The 27920-nt window shown below is 35.5% G+C and overlaps 1 protein-coding gene across 1 annotated transcript; it reads right to left on the bottom strand.

The window, feature by feature from the left end:
- Positions 1-9599: 9599 nt before the first annotated feature.
- Positions 9600-18564, bottom strand: TCF24 (transcription factor 24). The gene is made up of 2 exons (XM_072413295.1): positions 18121-18564; positions 9600-10394 (listed from the first exon to the last, which is right to left on the bottom strand). Exons 1-2 carry the CDS (start codon positions 18562-18564, stop codon positions 10281-10283), a joined length of 558 nt encoding a protein of 185 aa, XP_072269396.1. The 3' UTR covers positions 9600-10280.
- Positions 18565-27920: the final 9356 nt, after the last annotated feature.

Genomic DNA, 27920 nt, shown 5'->3' with positions numbered 1-27920 from the left:
TGGTTGCAATTGAAAATTTACCAGTCTCAAAAAGGTATATACGGTATGTAGCCCCCCGATTATGAACATCCATGTTACTTGTACTTATGAGCCCACAACTGTTTCCTTGGCAATATTATCAAGTATTTATATAGCCCTGACAAATTATGCAGCACTTTACATTACAAAGTCCATAGTCATGTCACTAACTTTCCCTCAAAAGGAGCTCACAAATCCAACATCCCTACCATAGTCATATGTCAATACCAGTCCAAGGACAATTTTTCATTTTTGATTAAAGCCGAACAACCTAACCATGTTTTTTGGGATGTGGGAAGAAACAGGAGTACACAGACAGGGAGAACATAAACTCTTGAAGATAGCATTCTGGCCAGGACCAAGACCTGGAGCTGCAAATTCCAGAATGCCAATATTGACATCTTCCACTAGGCATCGATATAACCAAGAGGTAGAAACTACTGTATTTCCCTGTGCAATATCAATCACCACTTGGCATCACTGTACTTGACAGAACAAGATCCAGCTCAACAGGCAGGCAGTTTTCATCCCCCCCTTCCTGTTCATTCTAGCCAAGATGCCATTTATACTGTACAGACTTCAGGCAGAATATACCTCTCTCCCCATCATCTCCACCCCCTCCCATGAGCAACTGTAGTGGTTCTGGGGTTTTCTGTGGTTGTCCGATCCTTTCCAACAAGTCCTTCATCTTACATCAATATCATTTAAAGCTGTCCTGCTGTTTAGGCATTTACAGTCATGTACAAAAATGTAAATATGCTAAAACATCTGTCCAAGTTGCAATTAATACAGTTCCAAACGTTTAAATTCTTAAGGTTTGTTCTCATCTCATAAGTAACCCAAGGGGCTGCCCGTCTAGATTTTACGGGACTGGTGTCTCCCTTTGCTGGTGAAACAGACTACATGCTTGGAAAGACCAATGGTAGTTGTGTTTAGAACATAAAATGTGTTCTAACACTGCATGTATGTAATGAAGTGCAGTGTAGAAGATTGTTGGTACAAAGGGTTGCTATTAATACATCAAACTCTGACCTCTGATCACTTGTCCCCACTAGGGAAACTGAAATGTGCTCTGAATAAATGGTGCTTTCCCATATCAAACTAGCACCAACATTATAAACATTACAGTAATCTAGAGCAGCTATAACTGGTTGTAACAAATTGTTCTGCTTTTACCAAAATACTACACTTCACTGAAGCTTGCAGATATGACAAGTCATTTTAATTTAATTGAAAGAAAAGACAATGTGCCAAGATGTAAGCCAGTTTGCTTTAACTTTTATTGTAAAAATAATTCCAAATTTAAAACATACAAATTAGTAAAAAAAATAAAAAATTCCCATTAGCCATTGTCCATTACAAAAATTAAATTATTCTTTACACAGCGCAAATGCATGCTGTGCTTTTCTAACTACTTGTTAGAATGCATACCACACACCCATTATCCCCCCCCCCCCATTCACCTCTATGTGCAGAACATGTCAGAAGGCAACAATTTATCTAATGGATTTCAGTTTAGCAAACAGTTTATACTGTAATATAAACAGGGACAGTCACAAGCCATTGGGACAGATTCACTAAAGGAATGCATGCTGTTGGTTTATTTGTAACAGATAATTCACTTAACTTTTTATTTTAAAAACACACTTACTGTGCCATGAATACCTAATATACCCCCACTACTGTACCATGAATACCTAATATACCCCCACCACCACCAAACCCACCATGCTGCACAGAACTGAATGGTTCATGTCAGACCTCCGTCACATTTACCAAGCCAAGTGAAATGTCCCCTTACAAGAGAATAGGCAATTCACTGTGTGAACAAGCCATATTCCTTTAGTAAATCAGCCCAAATATTGTGTTATAGCATTATCAAATAGTGATTGAAGAATTATGCATTCAAACAAGACTTGAAGTTGCAACGCTTGGCTGTGTTTAAAGAACCTCTCACTTCGATAAACAAGTGCTTTGTTTGAAGATAACATACCTGAAGTAAAAACAAAACAAAAAATAGTTACAAAAAATGAATTTTATATTAAGGGCTCAGTATTAAAAAGAATAAACTCTTCAGATTTTTAAAGATATCTACATTTACCATTCAGATGGGTAAACGGCAAAAAGATAGATCATCATTGAGTCATAATATAAAAGCAGCATCTCAAAGATGGCAGCAGATCACTGCATCCATTTTATAAATATTATTTGATGCATTGATTGTTGTAAAATACCATGTGTTTAGCTACTGCACATTCATAATCAAGACCATACACACCTTTATGATCTCTGAAGTCCCCTTCTGGCACTCTGCAAAGACAGGAAATTTAGACATTAAAAATCAGGCCAATAAAAATAAAATTTTATTTATTAGCAAACTGTCAATGCAAATCAGAATATTAAAAGGTTTCACCACAAACAAATCAGATGGGTAAACGGCAAAAACATAAAATCATCATTATGCAAGGAATACGTTGACAGTACCACTTCAAATACAAATAAGTTTGAAAGAATAAAAAAAAAAAGTTACCTCTTAATGCACCAAACATCACCAATACCAGCAACTATGTATAACCTGTTACAGAAAAAAACACAAGAGAATTAAAAGAGTGATACATTAACAACCTTTAAATCAAAAACCTTTAAATCAAAAACCATGTTAGAATTCAGTTTAAAAGAATGTCACCACGTGCTGTCTGTTGGGTAAACGGCAAAAGTGAATAATCATCATAATTCCTGCAAATAGGTTGGGGAACTTAACATGACCAGCGCTTACCTCCACATAACATTCCAACATGTACAGCATCATATCAAAAGGATGCACTTCCTGAAATAGAAGATTGAAAAGGTATTTAAAAACATATCAAAAAATTAGATCGAGTGTATAGTGGTGTTTAAGATGCTTTACTTAACAGGAAATGTTAACTAATGCCTCATGGACAACATATAGCCATCACAGGACAGCATGATTCTCTCCAGACATTCACACCCAGCCGATCACATCACATTCACATCCCATCAGTTTCAGATCATCATTGGCAAGTAGGGGATACATAAAGCCTCTATTCTTTCTACAGACCACCAATATAACAGAATTTATTTGTAAAAAGAAACAGGAGTGGTGCATGCAGAAAGTAGGAGTTATATATAGGTTTTATTATTCACCACACGGCTTGTTATTAGGGAAGCTGAATACAAGGTACTACTGAGGATTTAATTGAAAGGCAAGGCATCTGAATGTTGACATTTTCCTTTATGATTTGATGTTCACCAATACTTCCTTGCACTCCACATGAAGTGCTGCTATGTGTGCAACTATGGTAGGTGCAAAAACCTTGTACCAATAAACAGACAGCCCACTTAACACTAGTGATAAATTCTAATTCTAAATAGTGACAAATTCTGTACATTACATATCAAATGCAATATCGTTTACGGTGGGTCAGTAGTTAGCAGGTTCTCCCCTTGTTTGCATAGGTTTCCTCCCACATTCCAAAAACATGCTGTTAGGGTTATTTCTTTTTGGCTTTTTTTTAAATCTTCAAATCCATATGTGCAAGGCTCCCTAGCAATACATTTACCATAAATAACTAGTACCAAGAAATAAAGATAAAACACAAACTGATTCTCAGAAAGCTATTTACACCAGGGCCAAGAAAACACTTCCTGTGATTTAGGATCACAAAAACTAGCTGCCTTCATATTGCCAATTACACAGCACTGTACATAAGAGAGGAGCACTGGCAATGCTATAGCTTAAGTGATCCTTATCCCGAGACTCCTTTGCAGTGTGGATTACTTGGAAGTTTATTTATTGGGGAATTACTAGTCAACTCGGGCATAATGACCAATTGTTCTGTGCCAATACTTTACATATGAAAGGCATGAAATTAGCCAAGAATAACTTTTACATATTACCATAGGCCAACAAGCTGAAAATGTAACAACCCTGAGCCCCTCCTCTAACACGGTGCCAAGAAAGCCGATAATAGTAATGTAATCTCTGCACCTAAATAGCAAACATAATTGGGGGTTCACAACTGTCCAAAGACAAGCAGACATTGTATTGATGCAAGGTCCCTGTACACTAGAATGTCCACCACAGGGACATCACTGTCCAATTTAGTGAAAGCAGCTGTGATCCACTGGCTTGATACTGAGAGGGTCAGGGTCAACTACAAAGAAATCTTACCACTGAGGACTTCTGGGAGTAATAATTTACATGGACTAGTCTGGTGACTAGTCAGGAATGATTTATGAAGACATCAAGTGTATATATCATGCAATGTATTGATTTATAGTGTATACTGATTCCCAATATTCTATGGGGATCTGACAATGCAGCACAGTGGCTCAGAGCACGCTGGCCTTTACAGTGCTAGGTCCCAGGTACAAATCCCAGCCAGGGCCCTATCTGCATGGAGTTTGTAGATTCTACATTAGAAAAACATGCAGCTTGGTTGATTACCCCTCAACATTGACCCTAGACTGTATTAATGACATAACTATGATTGTGAGCTCCTTTGAGGGACAGCTAGTGACATGACTATGGACTTTGTACAGTGCTGTGTAATAGGTCGGTGCTATATAAATACTGTGCAATAATTGAGCACATGGAGGGCCACAGCATCTGGAAGTATTACAACAATGACTGTTTATAACAATGTAACTTCTAAGCACAGAAATAGAATTTATTAGGAATGTCAAATAAATTAAATATCTCCCAAGCAAAGAAAAGTATGTACCGGTAACTACACCTAAAGTACAATAATGGAATAACAAGACTTTTGCCACATGCACACAGCCTGATCTGATGGAAGTTCACATTTAAAAGAAGTTAGGATTGGAGCTGATCATCATAAAGGAAGAGAAAGCAAAGAAAAGGAATAAAATAGTCACATTTCTAATGTAATGCAGATTTCTATGCATAGTACGCACTGTATTAAATCACACTAATGCAACACCCTGGAATAAGGTTACATCGTACAACCAGCCAGCTTTTCCTTCCCAATCTGTGCACCGAGCTCTAGGGCTGAACTCACAATCCCTGCCGATAAGAACACGCAGCTCTCTCACACACACCCTACCTGCTGCACTGCCCAGCACAAAGAGGAGGAAGGGAGGAGCCGAGCTTTATTATCTACACACTAACCATAGAGTTCTGCATAGGGAGAGAGCAGACCACACTCGTGCCGCCATTTTTATTAAGGGCAAATCAGGTATGTTGCCCAATAGTATGTAGTAAAGCGTACCTAAAGGGTAGACAACCTTTATGTTAAGAAAAAATTCTGTGCGTTTTATGTAAAGTGAAAATTGTGAGTTTAGGTACGCTTTAAGCATTAAACCTATTCCTTATTTTTGTTACTCATTCAAGTAACAAAGTGATAAATATTCCTAATAGAAGCAACTTTTTCTTTGCTGTGATTCTTAGTTTTCACGAGAGTCAGGTTTACCTAACTTTTCAGTAATTATTACCAGCTATAAATTTGGGGTGGAGATGGTCATTTTAATTCTAATCTATGGGACAGCTGTCACTTGATGTCAATTTAAATGCATAGACCCTGCTCCTACAGGGGTGCCAGTTGTATTGAGTACAATTAAACAGGAGCAGTCCCTGCCTCCAAATGAATACAACTATAGTTTATAACAGCAGTCGCCAACCGGTGGTCCACAAGAAAATTTTAGTGGTCCGTGGCTCTGGTTGGTGCGCCCCCCAGTGGGGGGGGCCTGACAGGGGCAGGCACACCGGCCATAGGCATGGACCATGTCCCCTGTATGAATTGGAGGCTCAAGAAAGTGGGCTCAGACCTGCGCTGGGTAAGTGGGTGGGTTCAGGCATCATGATATCACTATGGGGGGGGGGGGGAGTTTCCTTTCCTTTGAGTGACACCTGGCTCCCCACACATGCATGGTCCAGAGCCAGTGAATTTAGTGGTCCATGGGTCCTAAAAGGTTGGCACCCCCTTCAATACAGTGCTGCCCCCTGCAGCAGGACAACTCCACCACTTGACGTCACCAGAATGACAACCAGTGATGCTAAAGTATTGCGCACGCGCACACACACACACACACACACACTACTATTACTGACCTTGTTCTGATAAGCCTGCTTGGTGTTCTGATCCTCTGCCTTTAATACATTTAGAATCACTGACCCAAAATGATACAGCTCAGGTATTCAGAGTTTTGCCACACAGTTACCTGTTGCTTGTTTTCAATGTCTGTGACTGAAACCAAAAGATCAGCTTTACATGCAGGCAGCAAATCTGAGCAAACAGGCCAAAGAACCGCACCAGACCCATTGCTCTATTGCATTGAGGGTGCTTCTCCAGGTAACCATCAGCCCCCAGCCATCCTTCTTATTACACACCTACAGACCCCACCTCCTATTAAACACCTGTACTCATCCAATCATATGCCAGATCCCAAGGTGGGGTCCTTCCGGTTTTGGAAGCTTCACATCCTGGGTGCAATACAAATCCCATCCAGGATTATGTTGTGGTGTCGTTTCTCTCTATATATACACGCACACTGAATATACAGATATTTTGTATGTATGTAAAAACGAAACATAAAATAGCACCTAAAGAACCAACCCCTAACTAATCACTGATGTGGGGACATTCTATGTCTGCTCACCACTAATATAATGACATTTTATACTCCCATTAAAGTATGAGCATTTTTACCTCCACTTCTCAAAGTCTGGCCTCAGTGATGGGCAGTGAGCATGTATTCTGTTTAAAAGTAAAGTATAAAATAAAAATATATGCTGGCATTGGGAATTCACCACTGATATGTTTTATGAGAGGAAGGGTCATCTTCAGTGCAGGGGATCCCAGCAACAGAAAGGTAATCTTGCAAACAATATGTTAAAGTGTTCTTTTAGTTTTAGATTAGGACTAAAACCCTGGTCTATTTTTTTCTCCCTATGTGAAGATTTACCTTCACTTCTTCCAGGACAAATTAAGATTTAAGAAGAAATCTCTGCAATGACAGATGTCTCCATTGGAATAATTACGCTTACCTCTTTTGGGTTTGGTCTAGACTTTCTATCTATGGGTGACTATGGTCACCAGATGGGTGAATCCTTCAGAAGGGGCACAGAGAGCCACAAAAAAGACAATGTCCAAAAGAAAAAGTTTGGCTTATACAGAGACTGTTACTGCTGATATCCTTCTAACTAATGATAGTTACCTGGTTGTGAATGGTTTAAAAAGTCTGTGACTTAGTACAAAAATCTTAATGTCAGAATAATTTATATGGCTTTTTTGGAACAGAGATTTGAGACCTATTAAAAGCAAAGTACACACATGACATCTATGAAGTAATGGTTGCCTACATATTTCCCCATGACATCCTCTTTATGGGAGTTAAGCCATTTTTGCATATACTGACTGCTGCAGGTTTCTGAAAATATGTGAAAACAAATTTTTGGTTGTCCCTTTCTTTGAGAGATATAAGATTGACCAGCTCGCTGGCATGTAAGTGCTAATCTACATTCATAGCCATTTGCAGGCCTCTAACTATTTTGTGGCTATCTGACAATATACACATACACCTTTGATTCTTACCTGGGTTCACAAGAGTTAACCTATACACTTTGCATTATTCAAGTAAATACAGTTAAATATTTCTCCCCTTAATTCCATTTGTCAACAGCATAGCTAGTGGGAAAAAAGTGTCCTGATAGGGGATTTGTTTTACAGCTATGAAACAATGGAACATTTTTTTCGCATATTTCTAACTATGTTTTGTTCAAGTACAAATGAAAAAGAAAAACTCCCCAGGACTGGGAATCACTTTCGATAAATGGGGACTATTGTCCGCAATCTGACAGGCCACTTAACATGACAAACTGTTTAGCAATTGTTGCATGCATTTAGTGCAAATGTTTTCACTGAAAGAGCACAGCCTTCCAGCCAGGCATGACAATTCAATTCTCTTAAATATACGAAATTCCTTAAAAGCACAAAGTCAATAAATGCCAAAAGCTTCTTGAGAAGATTTTACATAGCAGCAGAATTTGAAAGAACCATGTCACAGACAAGGGGCACGTATGAACCTGTGCATATTTCAATTTACACATACATAGATTATTACATCTTTTACACACAAAAAATTGGACAAAGCATGTGGGTCACTATACAAGGCAATAAACATATTACAAGCGGAAATTGCATTTAATTCTCTGTTTATGTACAATTCATGTACAGACTTGCTAAATAATATGTACAAACCTGGAAGTTTAAATCTGAACTGGCTATAAAGAGGTCAGGTACATGGAGCCATTCTGTAAATGTGGGGCAGAGATACTGGCTTATAGGCCACAGAAATATTTTAAGCAATTTATTTATTTGTCACAGAACTTTTGATGAATCTATTATAGACAAATAATCCATTTATTCAGAAATATTATGCTCCTAGAGATAAAGTATTTTATAATGGTAAATTATTTTTTATTAATAACATATCTAGATTAAATTCTCTATCCCGAGCTGTACTTATCTACTGTGTGTGGCTAGAAGTTGGACATGCCTAGAGCACATAGAAAGATTTTAACTTTCGATCTGATTCCAATCAGAGCTGAAGTGAATCTAAAGAAGAAAACTCATCAGCCGCCAGATTGTAAGCTACTAATTTTTGGGTTTTTGATTGAATGTGGATTGACTGGACATATTGGTAAATATTGTGTGTACAAATGATCAATCAAATGTAAACAGAATTCCAATTTCTTTTTACTGAAGACAGAAGGACAGAGTATTATACACATGTATGCAGAGTTTCAGGACATAAGTGGATCAATTACTGATTAGAATCAATCAATTGGGATCAATTGGCAAATTGGCAGCAGACCTGCTTGTATATACATACACTGTGCTAGCAACCTGCAGCCTTTCCAGGATGCCTTTTGGATGACATAAAAAAAACAGACACAATCCGGGAACTGTATAAGAATCCACAGAGTTGTATGTGCTCTGCACACAGCTACGTTTATTTCAGCACCCTTTAAATAGTGATTGGTTACTGGAACAGACCAAACTGACCTGCTGTTTTTGGAAATAAAATTATTTCTTGCTTCTTCATACAGTCAACAAAGTGCCCAAGAAAAATGTGTAATATTTAGTAAAAACATTTAAAATTGGCTCCTTAAAGCACAGATGAGTTAAATCTAAAGGTAAGTCAAGCTATTATTATGATTTATGTTTCCTCCTCCTTATCAAATAGCTAAAAGTTAAATATTAAAAATATTATTTAAAAATTAAAAATACCCAGCCAAAGACTTAAGAAAAAAAACATCAAGAATGCATCATCAGGATCAAGAAAGCACTAGGATAAAGTTATGATTGAATCAGTCATAAAATTATGTTTGAGAAATTTTCATATTTGAAAGTTACAGTACCCTTAAGCAAACCCAGGTTTACCAGGCTAGTGTAAAATTATTGTTCTTTACTATACCATAGTGGAAGAATTATGTATGGCATTGCAAATTATGTGTTCAGAGAACAGATAAGTTCTGCTTTCTGCTTACAAAGAAAAACAACAAAAAAAAGTTTGCTTCAAAGGTAATAAAAAAATGTCAGAACGTATAGTGTAAATAATGTAAAATCAGACTTTATATTACGCAGTCATAAAGTGTGTGTGCCTGTTTTGTAAGTGACAGTAAAGAGATCTAAGCACAAATGTGAGCTCATAGGAGAGTTTAGGTCTATAATCCCCAGTGAGTGATGTTCACCGAGCAAGTAAGGAAAGGTAGGAAGTCAGTAGAAGTTAGGCCTATAACTCTTCCAATAGCAATTTATACTAGAAGAGATGAGCTTATTTTACAGCTGCAATTTCTTGTTAATCCCAAACTTTTATGTACTTTATTTCAGCTTCTGCTTTTAGTATTTAGAGTGATTTTTAATGCTAGTTGCAGTTTGATGCCCACCGTGCACCTCTTGAAAGTATCCAGCCTATAAGAGTACCTAGAAGTAGTAGTTACCTCTCCTCTGATTGCTACACCACAGAAAAGAATTATATTCAATCATTTAGACAAAAACATTTGTTAACCACCTTTAAAAAAACTCTACTGTAATAAATACATATAAATGTTAATGTGTGTGTGTTCATTCACTGGAAGCAGATGTCATCCATATAGTTTCTTCATTTCAGTAAATGGATCTTGGCACGTGCAGTAGGCAAGAAGTCCCAGGAAGAAATGTTTATAAATGAACAAATGCAGACCTTTCCTTTACTGCATAGAAATTAATGTCCCAGCCTTAGCATTCTGAACGTGGCATGTTTTCATCTTGATCTTGGTTCTCTGATCCTGGAGATTGGTGGAGGAAATGTCCTGTGGCTCCAATGTAAAGCCTGGATCTCATGGGCCATTTCTGCAAGAAAAACAGAAAATACTTTTTTATATATATTTATTGGCTCTTTGCAGAGTTTACAAACCTTAGAGGCTCTGTAAAGTAGCGTAGTTTCTTTTAAAATATATTAAAATATTTCAATATGCAGTTTTATATAATATGTATATCTGTCAATTTTTAAAAAATCTAAAACAGCTTTTTAGATATTGATTCTCAGTACCACAATGGACATTATTCAAAAAAAAAAAAAAAAAAAAAAAAAAAAAATATATATATATATATATATATATATATATATATATATAACAGAACACATAGTACCAAGCAACTAATACATAACCTATCTAGGTCTTATTCAGAGCAACAAATATCATTATGTTTTTTACTCGATCAGGTTGAAATTTGTCAGCTGTCTCCTGTGATCCTCATAAAGCACTATTTGTTTTTGTCATAATGTCGGTTCTATGAACTGATCCTCTTGTTCTTGCTGTCCCTTACAAGACGAAGCCTCTGGATCCTGCACTCGACAGCAGCCAGCAGTGCTACATCTACAAAGTGAGTTGTCCACTACTTTTCTGTTATTATATTATTATTATTATTATTATTAATAAACAGGATTTATATAGCACCAACATATTACACAGCACTGTACATTAAATAGGGTGAAAATTACCTTGTCATTTGAAATTTGTAGAAATATGGCAAATATGTTTGCGCTCCCAAATTATGCAATGTACCTTTACTCTAACTATGTGTTCCTGCCTACATATTCCAAATATTGCCACCAAAGACGTGGCAGTCACCACCCAATAGATAGTTCTGGAATGTCAGATTATTATTAATGTTGTACATAGAAATGTGTTTTTGTTGTATTGTTTTTTAACTGTTGCCAGTTTTACTGTATGATTAATTTGGATTTAATGGTTTCCAAAAATACCTAAATAATTGTAAAGAATCAACAATTTTTAAAAATGTTTCCAAATAAAAAAATTTCTGCAGAAATAACAAATACGTTTTTTTTTTTTGCAGACTTCCGTTTATTTTTATTATAATAATAATACACAGAAATGACTGAGTTGGAATATCTAATTTGAAGTGCAAAGTTGTACTGTTTGTAAGGTACTGTTGTCACAGTAAAAAAAAAATATATTAAATGCTTTTTTTTTTTTACAGTCAAAATATTATGGAGATCATGTCAAATTCAGATGAAACAGTACATCTTTATTGGGCGCTGCAACTATTTACCTTCTCACTCCAGAGCTTTATATTATAGTAAAAATTACAATTTACACTATATAATTTCAAAGAAAGGAGCTACACACATTTCCAAAAATATTTTTTTCTGCAAAATCATCAGCAAAAATTAGCTGGGGAACAACTGGGGTGCATTTTTTTTTCATTAGGTCCCCAAACTGGCCCATAAAAATCAGTTTACCTTACCTGCCTAGGAGTAAATAACTGTCAGAAGTGTTTGGCCAGCAATCAGGATTATGATCTAAATGGAGTAATGTGCAGAGGTATTGCTGGTGAATTACAACACAGTATTTATATAGCGCCAACATATTACACAGCACTGTACAAAGTCCATAGCCATGTCACTAGCTGTCCCTCAAAGGGCTCACAATCTAAAGTCCTTACCATAGTCATATGTCTTTAATACAGTCTAAGGTAAATTTTAGGGTGAAGCCAAACAACCTAACTGCATGTTTTTGTAATGTGGGAGGAAACCGGAGCCATGCAGATTCGAACCTGGGACCTAGCACTGCAAAGGCCGGAGTGCTAACCACTGAGCCACTGTGCTGCCCGTAATGAGTTCCTAAAGAAGTGATTTTTGCATTGGCCCACACAAATTTTAAATATCTACTTTATACCTAGGTGTAGAGTAATTTAAAATATCAAATGTTTCCTTTAAACCTGGGCCAGACTAAAAATAAATTCTCTATTAAATTTGCTCCACAGGGAACATTATTAAAATGCTCCTTTATCTCCTAATCTAGATTTTGGTTGTACACATTGGGGTTGATTTACTAAATGTATTTAGAATGTTATAGTACAAAATTTAGAAACAGTTGTGCTTCAGAGACTGCAGGACTAACAGATGGAAGCAGAGCATCCCGCCTTCTTCTCTATAGATCACACAGTGCACATTCATCAGTCAGGGACATTCACCTCTCTATGCTGCAGACGGGCACAACATGGACAATTCACCTAATGTAAATGTTAGTGCACCAAGGTGAGTTTTATAGGGGCACAGAAATGAAGCAGCATACATCAAAATGTTCATGTAGAACATTATACAATGTTTGAACACCGTTTAGGACCAACAGAAGGAGTTTTTTTCTTTTTTTTTCATGCAACAAAATGTAAAAACTTACAAAAATATTTAGTTTGGAGAGAGCTCTGCATAGTTGAGTTGACACCATACCAAGTAGTAGCTTAACAGGAAACTTAATTTTAAAGTAATATTCTAATTGAAAACTATTACAGCAAACATATGATTACTGTGTACCTGCAGGACCTGTGTTTCTGAAAAGACCTTTCCAGACTCCAATATACTGACTTTATGTATTCTCCAGTTCTGCTGTGATCAGCTGTGTCAAGGAACTAAAGGGAATGATGATGCCACTTTTCCAAGTCATGTAACTGCTAGACCAAGGTACCGATAAATGGGAGCAGGCCCCATTCTCCATTATACTCAGATGTGTTATGGCTGCAGAATAACAAAATGGTGCAAGTAAAGCAAGTATAGGTGGGGTATTATTTGGAAGATTTCCACCTTGCCCTACAGCAATTTGACACTTAGCAAAGAAAAGACCAGTTCCCGATTGCACCATTTCTGTGCATGTTTAAAATAACAAATTGGTAATTACCATAGCTTATGAGAGGTTGAAGAGTAAGAAAAAGAAATGTTTTATTTTTCTTTACCTGTCTGGGGATGTGCTTTTATTTACATAATTTAGGATATTTCACAGCTTTAAAAAATAGAGACAGCTGGATGCAGAGATTTGTGGAAAACAATTTGCCAATGCTGGGGGTCAGTGGGAGGAAAAACGCACAAGCATCATTTATCAGGAATAACATTCCCTGGTTATTGTTCAGTAAAGGGATGGTTTTGGTGGACAAAGGAATGCTCTGGTATATTGGAAAGTTATAAAAGTGGTCTAATAAAGGGTTAATTTCAAGAAAATAGGAATATGTTAAAAGAGAACCATTAAACACAACCCTGAATACTAAAATGTAATAAAGCTGCTGTTTCCTTGCTGGCGTGAAATGAACGTGGATCTTGTATATGTTACATCTGAGAAAGATTAATGTACTGTAATGTGATACCATTGCTAGAAAGTCTACAATAAATGGAGACATCACTTACACTATTTCCTTATTAAAAAACAATACTTTGAAGTGGAGTACAAGGGGATCATTGGATACCATTTTATTATATTACGAACAACCTAATATGTACTCTGACCATATCTAAGCAAGCTATTGTTGGCATTAGCCCAGTGTTTGGTTTCTGTTTTTCATTTTTTTCGTCTGATTTTAGAAATGACATCTTAATGATAAAGGTAAAGGTTGTCCATGTTCGCAGATTTATCCGACATCACACTTTGACAATCTAAGCTTTTTTAAAAGATGGTTGACAAATACTAGGAAAATACAAGCATGCACCAAGTGTGAACAGAAGACAAATGTTTAAAATGAAAATTAAAAACAGCTCTTGCATATTTCTTCTAAATGTTTCCAATTTAAGCAACTATTACAACTCTGACAAATGATACGTTGCCAACACAGTCATCTGTATGTAAACATACCCCATGCAACCTAATATCCTCCAGCCAGTTATCCACAGCATTGTATTAGCTAGCTGTGATCATATATGACAGGGGAATAACAGAAATGAATGCATGTTACAGTAATGCTGGGGGCTGTATTTACCAGGTAACGGCTGATTAGGGCTGCACTAGTGGGGTGCCTAAAGAATATTCAACAAGCCAAATATTTTGTTTGGAACCATTTTTAAGTCAAAAGACTCCCAGTTATAATTAAGGTTAAGTAACTATCTACTTAACAATTACCAGCAATTGCAATCTATGTTAATAAAATGTAAATCATATTCAAAAAATATTTACTTATCATTGCAGTTCATTGGTGCATACTTTTTCTTGCACCTTTTTATTATCATATTAAATACAGATTTTTAAATAAGCAGCGCTCTTAGTGGCTCATGACTGTTTACCTCCCTTAACAATGAATGGGATATCAGCCATTCAGGTATTGCATTGTCATTCCTATTAACACGTATTGTAGGAAGGAGCACAAAGAACTATTGTTAGTACTGCAAAGTGCAAAATAGATCGTGCATGTAATGGCCAGATATTTTAATGCACAGAGATAATTACAAATTACATGTAGAAACAAAATGTTTTTAACACAAATACATGCACTAGGAATATTTTTGTTAGGTTTACTCCTTGTATATATTTTATTAAAAAAAGGTTATTCTTTAAAAAATAAATACCTTAAAAGCTGATAAATGCTACATCTTCTTCACTGGGCAATGACAAATAACTTTGTTTGCTCACTTTAGTGTCTCCATTTTATGAAAAATACAAACTGCAATATGCCCACCATACATCTGACATTGCTGTTGTAACACCTGGGTAATATTTATAGAGACCACATAAAGGAAGTATTTTCTACTGACGCATTTATGAATCTGGCTTTATGTCCCCCTTACTGTCCAAAGAAAGTGAAAGTTTAGAGAGGTGGGCTGGTACCTTTAACCAGATCATAATGCTTTAAACTTTTCTCCTAAAGCATTCTTGAACTGCAGGCACCCATGGTGATAAAGACTACTGATCATGGTACATAATATTAATAATAAAAAACTTGATTAATATAGCGCCAACATGTTATGCAGCGCTATACATGCAAACTGCATTGAAATTCTACAACCAGTTCAGTAGCTATATGAAACGAGCCCTCTTCCTAATTCCTAACCTTGACCAGTAAATCTCAACCACTGTCTTTTTACAATACCCAACCCATACACATGTGTGCAGTATGAGAATTATTGCTGCAAACTCCATGAAGAACCAGATGAACATTCTATACTAATTATATTGGTACATAGTGCTTCTCCTCCAAATGTTTCCATCTAATGCTAAACCTTTGTTATAATTACTGCTGAATTATTACCTAATCCTGTATTTCTCAATCCAATACCAGGGAATGGTTATGTGTCCTTAGATGTGATGGTAGCATTGGTTTACCTTTTTAAGGCTAAGTGCATGTTCTTTATTATCCCTCTATATAATTATTGAGATGAAACATGGGAGAATCCCTTGTATTCCAAATCAGAAGAGCAGCACAGGGTGACAATGATATTCCCCCAGAAATACAGTTTACTGAGTGAACATTTTCAGCTTAGGACAGAAAGGTTTCTGACAAAGTTTAAGACATGATCCCCAGTTAAAAATAAAGAATAAAAAGCCTGAACATGAAATCTAATACAGCCAGAACATCTAAGGACTAGTAAGTTGTAATTTATAAGTAATGTTTTGAGGTTTAGATAAGCTTAATGACTTGAACAACTATTATTCTTCTGTCTTTTCACCTCTACTGTCCTCTAATTTTCATTGTGTCTGCGATCTTTAAATTCCCCCAGTAAGTTCTGCTGCCTCCTCACTAGTCCTGATTTTGTAACCTGTTACTATTTCTCTGCCTACCTGTTGTAGTACTTTTGCCCCTCTACTGTCTAGGTCAAGGAGTAAGTTCCACCAAAGATAGTTGCCCCAGAGGTTTGAATGGAGTACACTCCAGTGTTCCCAGCCTGGATTAGTGCTAAGGAACAACTCGGAAGAGAAAAAGAAAGACAGGCTTTTGTGGGGCACAGTAATTTTCTTAAAAATTTAAACTTTATTAATGTTGAAAATCCTAAAATTAAACAGAGGTTTCCTATGCTAGTCCTAAACTAACATCGGTACCCTAGTCTCAAATAAGTACATGGCTAGTGTTATTGGTGAATCAAATCCTGTTTACAGCAATAAACTTGTTTCCCACCTCGTTACTTTCTAGGTCAGTTTTTCATGACCTTGGGGGAACCTTGAAATAACTTTTACGTTCTTCAGGGAACCCCTGATTTAATTGCTATGGTGTCATATATTTTGCAAACCTGAGAGGCAGTCTGATATTATCATTTGCATCACTTACCAAATCAGTACAAAATGTTTTGTCTATAGGTCACTGGAAGGACGATAAATGAGAGAAGAAGCATCCAAACCCTAAAACAAGATTGCTGTAGAACTACACAGCTATCCTTAGGAGTCAATGCAATTACCTATGAGAAATCTCTACTCACTTGTCTAAATTAAATTACCTGGAAAATCATGACATAATCTAGTCATTCTCAACGTAAGCAAAGCCATCTATAAAAAGATGCAAACATTTTTTTTATAACATAGGAGGATTTAAATTTTTGCACCAGTTTCGGGAAACTAGTGGTAAATATTACCTACAACTTATTAACTGGGTGACTAAGTTACAGATGTAATAAATAAAAGATGTATCATACTTTCAATGACAATGGAAAAATAGTAGCAGGCACAAATTAAAGGTCAGTCTGACTGCTCAAGGTACCTCTAGCAACCTCCATGGTTGCTTTATATATTTTATTAGGTGGAAAGTTGTATGCAGGAAACAAAGCTAATATTATCAATGGGGCCAGTTTTGCCACTGGGGGAGAAAGGCATATGGTCTGGTCTGGAGGTGCTAATGGTTGCAGAGTTGGTTAATACCAAATGTTCACACATGAGCAGACACTCGCTGCCTGGTGAGTTGGGTTCATGTCGCCCGCTGGGGCTGCCTCCATCGCCACACCCTCCCTCCATTACTCTCTGGCCGGCCAGCACGTGCACCTAACCACTGGAATGCGTAAGTAGAGATGAGCACTGTATGGAGGTAGTCATGCCCCTCCACCTGCAGAAAAAGAGAAGAACCACTAACACTGGGGGGGACACCAAGGAAAAATAACAAATATTTAGACTTCAGCAATGCCCATACCGGATGTTAGTGTTTAATTTAATGTTTAATCAAAGCCCAAATAAAAAATTGTCAATGCTGGTTCAAATATTTACCGTATACTGTATATAACATATGTATATACACACAGTGTCTGGCCAAAAAATGGTCTCCAAATCTGTGGAGCTGAATATAATGAATGGCCATGGTTTTCTTTCAATTGTTTCTTCTCTGATGCCACAGGCATAATCCAAGATGACAATGCCAGGATTCATATTGTGAAAAAAGTGGTTCAGGGAGCATGATGCATTTTTTTATCACATAAATTTACCACCATGGCCCATTCCCTAACCGCTCTTAAATTCTTTAGGATTTGCTGGAGAAGACTTTACGCAGCAGTCCAACTCGCCCATCATCAATACAAGATATTGACAAAAATAAATGCAACTCTGGATGTAAATACATTTTGTGACTTTAGATGTGCCTATTAAAATAATACCCTAGCAAATGCATACTGTAATCAAAGTTAAAGCTTATATGTGAGGTGCTCTTTGACTTCTCGCAGACAATTCAGATTATCGTAAAGAAAATTAAATTTACTATTTTACCACAGTTACTTTATTGCTGGATAGCTTAAGAAACCTGTTTTACTTGCCCTGAATTGCTCTTGAGAACATCTTTATATCTAAATAATAATAATAAAAACAACATTTTAAATAATATTCACCTTGACAGGATGTAGGTATCCATCTCCACTGTGTAAGGACCCAAGAAGATCTGGACTAAGACTGCTGGAGCTGCTGGGGCTAGTGGATGGGTGGTTGTGGCTACTATCATCCTCTTCTTGAAGACTGCGGGTAAGGTGGGCAATGTAGGTGGTGGCAAGTATGAGGACATCCAGCTTGGACAGCTTGGTGTCTGGGGGCACAGAAGGTAGTGTCCTCTGTAGCTCCAGGAAAGCATGGCGCAAAGTCTGCACTCTGTTTCTTTCACGGGCAGCATTGGCAGCAGCTGGACGGCCCCCCATTCCAATGTTATTTCCTACTGCCCTTGATCCTTCAAGTTTTCCTCTTCCCAAGGAAATTTGGGAATCTTGTTCAGAGCTTCCAGGAGACTCTTCTCTGACATGGACCAGTCTGGACACAACAGGGCGTTGGACCTTCTCCACCATAGCCACTCAATGCACTGCAATGTATAATTTGGACCAATTTGTTTAAAAAATACATACCACACATTTGAACATTTTAGCAACACAAATAAGCTAATTAGAAAATATTATAATCTGCTTACATTTGATTACTTGCTATTGATTTGTACCCATTATTATTCTGTTTAGCATGGTTTTAAGAAAACCACAATAAATAAAACAACTCCCATCCTTGTATTAAAAAAAGATATGGTCCCAAAAATGAAGCCACATGATATTTCCATGGAATATATTAAAAAAGAATGACATGCTTATGTGAAACCAGGCCATAGCTTTAGCATTTTTTGGGGGGATGATTAGATGATTAAACTGCAAAGCCAAGAGAAGTCTACTATGCACTGCACTTACCATCAATATCACAGGGCAGGGCACTTGATTATGGTTAGAAAAGAGGGTAAGAATACACCCTAAACAGAAGAACTAATAGGGGATTTTTACCATTGATTGGTGAATTACCATTGATTGGTGAATTCTTTCACTTATGTTTTCTAGTATCAGTTAGTGTCAGTGTAAAGCATTATCAAAAATGGAACCCACAGATTTGACAATGTGGATTCCAGGTCAGCATGGACATAGTTAAAAAGATATGATTCCCCCCCCCCCCCAAAAAAAAAAAAAGACTAAACTCTCTCTTTACCTTAAACTACCCAAGAACAAATTCATTTTCACATGCTTGTAGACACCTGTAATTCTAATATTAATACTCCAAATTATGTATGCAGAATTATCAAAGTTCTATCATATAGCCATTTAGATAATTCTCTGAACAATGTTAAAATAATAAAAGGAAGATACAAAGGATTTGATTCACTTAGGGAACTTTGCAAATTGAAGGTATTCTTCTCTTTTAGAAAATCAACCTCATTATGTTTTATTATACACTCCTACAGATGAAACTCCAATAATGCAATGCACAGCATTCTCATATAAATGTTATGTTTATGGGTAGCCCTCAAAGCCATCTGCAGAATTTATGCCAAGTCTATCTGACAAGCTGCAACCACTTTGAAATGTAATTACTTTACTGTCGATTGGAAGCAAATCTATAGCATATGTAATAACTTGAAATTGTCATAAAAGACACATCAGTAATCAGCAGTGGAAATAACAGATGAGGAGCCAGTGAGGGAAATTTGTGTAAAGTTGTAGCAATAATCCAGACACTAAAACATTCCCTGGTGGGGAATCAAAGCTGCCATTGGAATACATAGACCTTGGGGATTCTCCACCAAAAGATATTTCAGTGAATGACACAAATTACTGCATTGTAAATAGATTCCTTAGTGAAACCTCTATCCAGTTGTTGAACTGCTGCATGTCCTAGTGCTCTTTATTTGGTGAAAAGTCATCTTGAAATAAGCATGGCTATGTTTAAAGCAATTAAAGTCATTCACATTTTTTCAGAATTAAATCCTCTAAAGATCAGCCATTTTTGCAGTGCGCAACACCTAAAAAAAACTTGGCACAGACATCCTTGGCTTTGACAGACAGAACATCTGTGTATACAGCTATATATCAGATGAGATATATTTATACAAGAGCACACAGCTGACTGCTGGATGAATGAGATCAGGATTATGAAATATAAAGCAGAGGTGCAGAAAATCCTACAAGAAGAAATGAAATCCAAATAACTGTTTGCTGGAACAAAATCCACCATTTCAACAAGTGATGTAGAAGAGGTTTACAGAGATTGAGCTTTGACATTCACAAGCTATCAGCACTTCTACACCTCCAGGGAAGTCATATATACAATCCTGTAATAATATTCTTCATAGTACAAACCTGCAATCCCTTCTTCAACTCTTGGAGGTGTTTTAATTGTGTATTTTCTTTTTAAATTGCTTAGGACATGGGTTTGTGTGTGTGTATGTGTGTGTGTGTATATATATATATATATATATATATATTTTAATAAAAAATGATAGTAAAAATAATATATATATATATATATATATATATATTTATATATATATATCTCAATATTAATTATTGTTATTATTATTTATTATTAAACAGGATTTAAATAGCGCCAACATATTACGCAGTGCTGTACATTAAATAGGGGTTGCAAATGATAGACGAATACAGACAGTGACACAGAAGGAAAGGACCCTGCCCCGAAGAGCTTACAATCTAAGAGTAACACACAATAGGAGAGAATATATATATAAATATATTATATTGTCATCAACTCATCATTCATACACTGACCCTGAACAGGATAACTTTCACTTTATTTAATACAATAATTTACTATAAGTAATGTGATAAGAAACCCCCAAAGACAAAAACTACTGCTTTTCATTCTATGCTAAAGTTTTGTTACCATTTATGTTGGATAAATTTATGGAAATATAGATTGGCTGGCTCTAAAATAAAAACAAGGTTTATATGAATAAAATTTCTACCGTATTAAAATAAGCTTTGCCCTTCATAATATTGTGCAAAGGATTGTGATAGAATTATTGGTACTATTTAATTATGGTAATATATTTCTTTAAAATAACTCTTTCTCTCTCTCTATGTGTGTGTGTATATATATATAAAATATTTGGGGTAAATGTATCTAGTGCAAACTACAGAGATCTCTCAGCCCAGGGATATATATATACCGTATATATATATATATATATATATATATATATATCATAGCAGAATTGGATCATTTAAATCTTTTCACGAACTCATACAAATATTCCTCTTGTATGTAACTTTATTTGAAGATATTTATAACTTGGAATATTTTAGGATAGCCTTAAAATGATACATCGTTTAATAAACAATTACCCTTCCCAATTCTTTATCTACAAAGTGATACATTCAGTATTTAATTGTTTTTTTTTCATACAGATTGACGTTTGCAACAAACTTCCAAGATATCGAGTGTTGCTGGATTCAGAATTTCTTTTCTCCCTGACGTTGGACATGAACTTTTCATCTTGTTTATAATTACCGCAAATTAATATTTTCTCTACACTATTTAACATGAGATCAGAAGGGAATTTTGTCTGCTAATGCTTTGCAGCCACATGTCACACCTGACAGTATATATATATATATATATATATATATATATATGATTCTGCTAGAAAAAAAAATAATATACATATAATTGTAAATATTTTCGAGTGAATGATAATAATAATAATATTACATATAAACATAAAACTGCACAAGATAAATATACATTGGTAATACACTTCTGATCTTGGTGCGATTTCTCAGAGATCAGCTATCTAGAACTTTTATTTTTCAGTGAATATCTACGGATTTACCATTGGATTGTTACGCAGATATCCATCTATAAATGCACGTGAGTTATAAATGCCTTTATGATTTATATGAACTGCAGCGATCCCTAGAAAAATCTAGTAGTTATTAGGCTGAAATGTCATGACAGTTCTGATTTCAGCTTCTAAGTAAAAAGTTATTAAATAACTTTTGATCTCTTCATAGTAAAACGTTTCATCATTAGCAATGCAAACTTTGAGCGATCTGGGAAAATGAATACTCAAGCCAAAGGTAATTCAAGCTTTGATTATTAGGGTAAAAAGAGATGGAAAAGGTGAGGAGTTTCCCTCTTACCTGGTTACAAGGTGAAGTATAGTTGCAGGATGGAAAGTAAGATTAATCTCCAGAATTAAAGCATCAGATATATTTAAATGTCATCACTGGATCCAGGATCAGAAGGCTGGCTGGATTCTCTCTCACCAGCACACAAGGCAGTGGTCTTGCTGAAACTAATCTTTAAAATTTCAGCAAGTTGACTGCCCTCTTATTCACACCCCACCCAGAGATCAAATGACCTGGACCAGCCATTGCGCATGCGTGAGCCAATCACATCACCTGGGTCATTGCAGAACCCTGGGGACTGAATTACAAATGTCACACCTGACAGCATTCCTTACAATGACAATGACATTGGTCCCTCTTCTTCCAGCAAACCAAGCCTGAATTTATTGATGTGGAATGCAGGAGAGACTGTAAGAAGGACATTACAAAGTTATTGTCTAAGAGTTACAATAACATTGTGACCACCTCCTTCTGTAGCAATATCTGAGCTCTAAAATAGCATTTAGGACTTTTAATTGAAAAAAGAATATCCCTGGGCTGAGAGATCACTGTAGTTTGCACTAGATACATTTACTCCAAATATATTTACAATATATATAATTAAATATATATATATATATATATATATATATATATATCAGAATTTTCAAACAACCCATCAAATGCATGTTAAAAATAAAAAGGGATAATAGCTTTCATGTGCCTGAGATAATTGCAACTCCTAATGAACTGTAAATATATATTATTTCAGTATTAAATTTACACAATATATGTACTCGGATACAAGACCCTGGTAACTAATAATGTCATCATACATCATATTGACCCTGAACAGGATAACTTCCACATTATTTTTATAGTGGTTATTATGTAGTGTGATTAAATTGCTCCTATACCACTCTGTAAATGTTATTAATATTATTATTATTATTATTAATAATAATAATAATAATAACAAACTGGATTTATATAGCACCAACATATTATACAACACTGTACATTAAATAGGGGTTTTAAATGACAGACAGGTACAGACAGGAGGAGGAAAGGACCCTGCCCAAAGAGCTAACAATCTACTTTACTTTAGTCACTTTATTTTACTGCTTTTTATTTTTAATATGTCTTGATTTTCATTCATGTTGCATTATGAAAATGGTAATTGTCTGGCTCTGAAATTCATGAACTTCCGCAAAATATTCCTTCTTAGGGAACTTGAAATTTATTTGTAGCTCCTCATAATATATTCAGCAAGAATCATTTAGGATGTTTTAGGCTGCCCTAAAAAAAAACAGTTTAATTTATTAAAATACCCTCCCAGTCTCTTAACCACATAGCAAAATTTTTTTTGACCAAGGGGCAAAACTTGAAATAATTTTAACATTTCAGTTTATTGACTGTTACATGTGCCAGAGATCTTTGCAATTCATTATGAATCAAATTATGTAAATATTTAAAGTGACTTCCCCCTCCTTGCATCCCACTGGAGATGGGTAATCCCTGCTCAGAAAATGTGTAATGACTTTGGATTTTTGACTGTAAACTTGTCAGACAAAGGCAAGCCATGATCCTTCATGGGTATTAAGGTCAAGTCAGAAAGGCAATTTGTTTGCAGCATTTTTTATTATTATTTTAGGCAGTTTACCCCTAAGTTGCTCGTACTTACTTTCTATAGCATTACTAACTGTCTTTTACTGATTTTACAGCAATTAGTAGTTTAGTGATTTAGTTTGAACAGCGTTTTATGTCAACAACCAGATTGCCAGCGACAGTCACTCTTCATTTACCTATTGCCTTACCTACAAATCACTAAAGGTGAATGACTTGTAGCAGAGCACATTAACCTAATGCTGTAGGATTAGTTCTAACCTGAAGTGAAAAATGACTTCTTAGTGACAAATGGCCAGCAACCAAAACTGCTGTATATAGCTGGCTTTAACATATAGCAACAATATCTGCTACAAAATCATCTGATATGCTACCTACTGCTTCCATGTATTGTAACTAAAGATCTGTGTCCCAAAAAAGTTGGATTAAATCTGGTCAGCTCAGTCGAAAAAAACAAACCAGATTTGAAAAGTTGGAATTTGGATTTTTTTTAAAAAAGTATAAAATTATAGTTTTAATATAATCTTTATAATGATTTTTTTTATCCAACATTAGGAACTATATACCATGGGACAGTGTGAATCCATTTTTTTGTTTCCTTCAACCCTACTTGACATTTTGACTTTACTGAGAGCTATTCTTTCCAGTTATACACAACCAATTTTTCCCATTGTGCTGTAACAATAATTAGAGATAGAGCTTCCATCCTCTGCATCATACACAACCTTGTTGCTAGTCCTGGGGAGGTGAATCAACACATAATTAACTTACTGTGATGGAAGTCACTACCATGGAACTGGTACACGTTTTCGTTTCCAGCTAAATTTGGTGACAATTGGGAGATTTTGGCAAAATATTGCCACTTTGGCTAAGTGCATTAAGTTTTTGGTATTTTTGGTATAGCTGAGAGTTGTAAATAACTTCTGAAGATTAAGAAACCTCTATTCAACACACGTTTTCTGACTTCCAATGGGGTGCTCTAATACTCCAAGTAGATGTGTGTGTGTATGGTTTATAGTCATATTATAATGTAAATAGAATACCAATATTTGGTGCCTGGGACGAGGACAAATACCTACTTCTTAATTGTGGTATATACCCCTTGCAAATAGATATGAAGAATGCCGCACCAAAAGTTTGGAGTTTTCATATACTAATTATGCTCTATAATATATTGTAGGGACTAATATGAGTGGTACTTTGTTTTTTTTTTAGTTTTTTATTCAAGAGATAAATAATTAAATACATAATTAACCAATTAATATCTGTGTATCTGATTATCTTAGTATTAGTATGTAGTATGTAATATCTTAGTATCTCAATGTAGATGCAATTTGTAATAAAATCTGTGTGTTCATAATTCGATAATAAGCTTCGTTTAGACCGATCATTTTGCATTTGGGAAACACAATCTGCAAGATGAATGTTGTCTTTTCCTATTTTTGCACTACTTATAATTTCCAAGGGCTGAAATGTACTGTTGACCCTAGTGAAGTAAAGCAAATATATTAGTTGACACAATGAAATACCCCCCATGGGCTGCCTGTGAAGTCCATGTATCATATTACCACTTCATAGTGAATTTAGCTATTTCCATGGCAGGTTCCAAGGGACAATTCCAAGCTCTCATTGGGGGTAGGACAACAAGGGCAGAGGCTTTGTCCACATTATCCTGGCCTCTTACAAGCTGTCATTCTCCCTGCTACTGACAGCTTCCCTGTGTCAATATGTATAGAGGTTTTACAACATGTACTCACCTGGGACTGACAGACTGGAGCCATTTATCAACTGACACAGACAGGCCAAGGAGCAGCAACTCAATAAATATTGTCAAACACCGCCTTGCCTACAAAGGACACTTTATTAATAGTATAATTATCACTTTGAGTTTATATAGCGCAAGGGGAAACTTAATACAAACTAATCAGCAGTTTTGTAGTTAACTTATTTTCTACACAATATGAAAGACTTAATTCTGGGTGTGTTACAAAGTAAAAAAAAAAACAAGCAAATACCTAAGGCGTTCAGATTGACAAGGCAGCATTTTGGTTCGTTTACATGCATCAAAAATTACCATTGTTGAAAGTTCAAAAAAATATTTAGGAAAATGTAAAAGTAACTCTGTTTATATAAAGTATATAATTATGGAAACATACATAGCAGTATTAGGTAATAACCAGGCTTACAGCAAGAAACTGCAATAAAATGGTAAAGAAAAGGCAGCACATTAGTGATGAAATGACATCATATATTTAATTTTTAATAATGTAATGTTTATATAGCTTTCTGATTGTGTCCAACACACAGGCCTAGTTTGAAAGGCGAATCAAAAAAAGGCAGCATTATTTTGTAGATATCTTTGTAAAAACAACAATCACGCTGGCCTTTGATATCCAAATTATGGTATATTATGTTATACAAAAGATTGTCTTTCTTTAGGAAATCTTTTTTGGCTAATGACGAATGGTTCATTAGAATTTGTGCTAATTAAAACAGCTTTACTCTCACAAAAGCATACTACACCACTGAATCCATTTTTGTTCTCATAATTTTATCACCTATTCATTCCGTTTGTAGTTTTCTATGGTAAATTATATTACTACTTTTATATTTGATATTTTTGTTGTACAATTTATGTTTCAAAACCCATCAATAAAGAATGTTTGGGGGAAAAAAAGCTTTATATTTGTAAAAACATTCAGAACTTCCATTTTGAACACCATTTAATATAGAGTAGAGACCCAATGCAGTCCAAAGATTGCTATTCAAGTACCTTACACCCACTGGTTCTTACTGGTTATTAATATTTATTTTACTGCCTAAATATCAAGTCCCCAATGAAAGAAGTGATTATACTGCCGGAGTAATAGATTCTATTGGCCCCTTCACATTGCTGTTTATATTGGAGCTGGGTGACAGTAGAGCTGCAGGCTAGTAACTGAGACCATGGCTCACAGGTTAGACTGCTTCCCCAGCCCAACTTTCCTTCTTTTAATTTGTATTCCAGCAGTCACAATTGCATAGTTTTACACTGTGTAATAAAGGAACAAAAATAGCACAAAAAACGGAGATCTAACGTACAGTATATAGTAAACACATTCACAAGCAGTGAGCAGTGCAAAGTAAAAGTGATGTACATATTAGTAATAATCATACATAATAATAATAAAAATAACAAAATAAGTAAGCAAATCTGCACCCCAATTTCAAACAGGTTGGGATGTAAAATCAATTCAATCAATCAATAAGTGATGATTTTAAAATATTTAAAATGTATAATTATTTGGAACTAGCACAAAACAAAATATCAAATGTTGACATGTTATTATTTTCATTTAGTTCCAGGAACATTAATAATAATAATAATAATAATATATATATATATATATTTTAAATATTTTTATTAGTTTTTCAAAGAAAAAAATTATCGTAATAACATTGAAACAGAACATAAAGAATTGGACACAAAATAGAGGTAATAAAGAAAATAACAGTAGAGAATCATTGGGATCGAGGTGAATAACACAATGCGCCCAGTATAGTACAACAAGTATAGTACAGTTACAGAATGTATTCAACAGAAATCCTCTCCCCCCCAGTCCAGAGTAAGAAACAAAAAGAAAGCAGTTTTATTGTAGAGAATTTGGTGATTCGGTAAACATAAATCTTACTAAACTGTGGGCTCTTATTGGCTCAAATTAGCCATGGAATGATATGATCCTAACTAAGGATTGTTGCCCAAAAGACGATAGGGATACCAGGAAGTCATTTCAAAAGTGGAAAGAACTATTTTTTGTATGTCAATTGGTAGGGTAGCTATATATGTTTCCCAGACTTTAAAGAAACCCCTAACCCGAGATTCCTTAGATAAAGAGGCCTCTACCCATTCCATTTGGAATACAAACCATAATTTTTCAAGAAATAATTTAAGTGAGGGCGGGTTCGATAGTATCCAAATATGTAGAATGGTCGTTTTAGAGAAGATTGCTGCAACCTTTAGTGATTCTAGTGCCTTGAAGGTGTACTTCCCCAAATATTGCCCATCCGGGAGTTAATGGTAGATAGTTCACCAAATTTCGAAGTGAATACATCACCACCATCCCCCCAAAATACTGAATTTTGGGGCAATTCCACAACAT

Source organism: Pyxicephalus adspersus, chromosome 5 (genome assembly GCF_032062135.1).
Source record: "Pyxicephalus adspersus chromosome 5, UCB_Pads_2.0, whole genome shotgun sequence".
Lineage (NCBI taxonomy): Eukaryota > Metazoa > Chordata > Amphibia > Anura > Pyxicephalidae > Pyxicephalus > Pyxicephalus adspersus.
This window is presented reverse-complemented; position numbering and strand designations above follow the sequence as displayed.

Bases quoted from the DNA above. Each gene is read 5' to 3' on its own strand.
- TCF24 (XM_072413295.1), bottom strand. From the start codon at position 18,564: ATGGTGGAGAAGGTCCAACGCCCTGTTGTGTCCAGACTGGTCCATGTC. The intron at 10,395-18,120 runs GTGAATATTATT...TTTTTCTTGCAG, and splicing joins GATACCTACATCCTGTCAAG to AAATGGCCCATGAGATCCAG.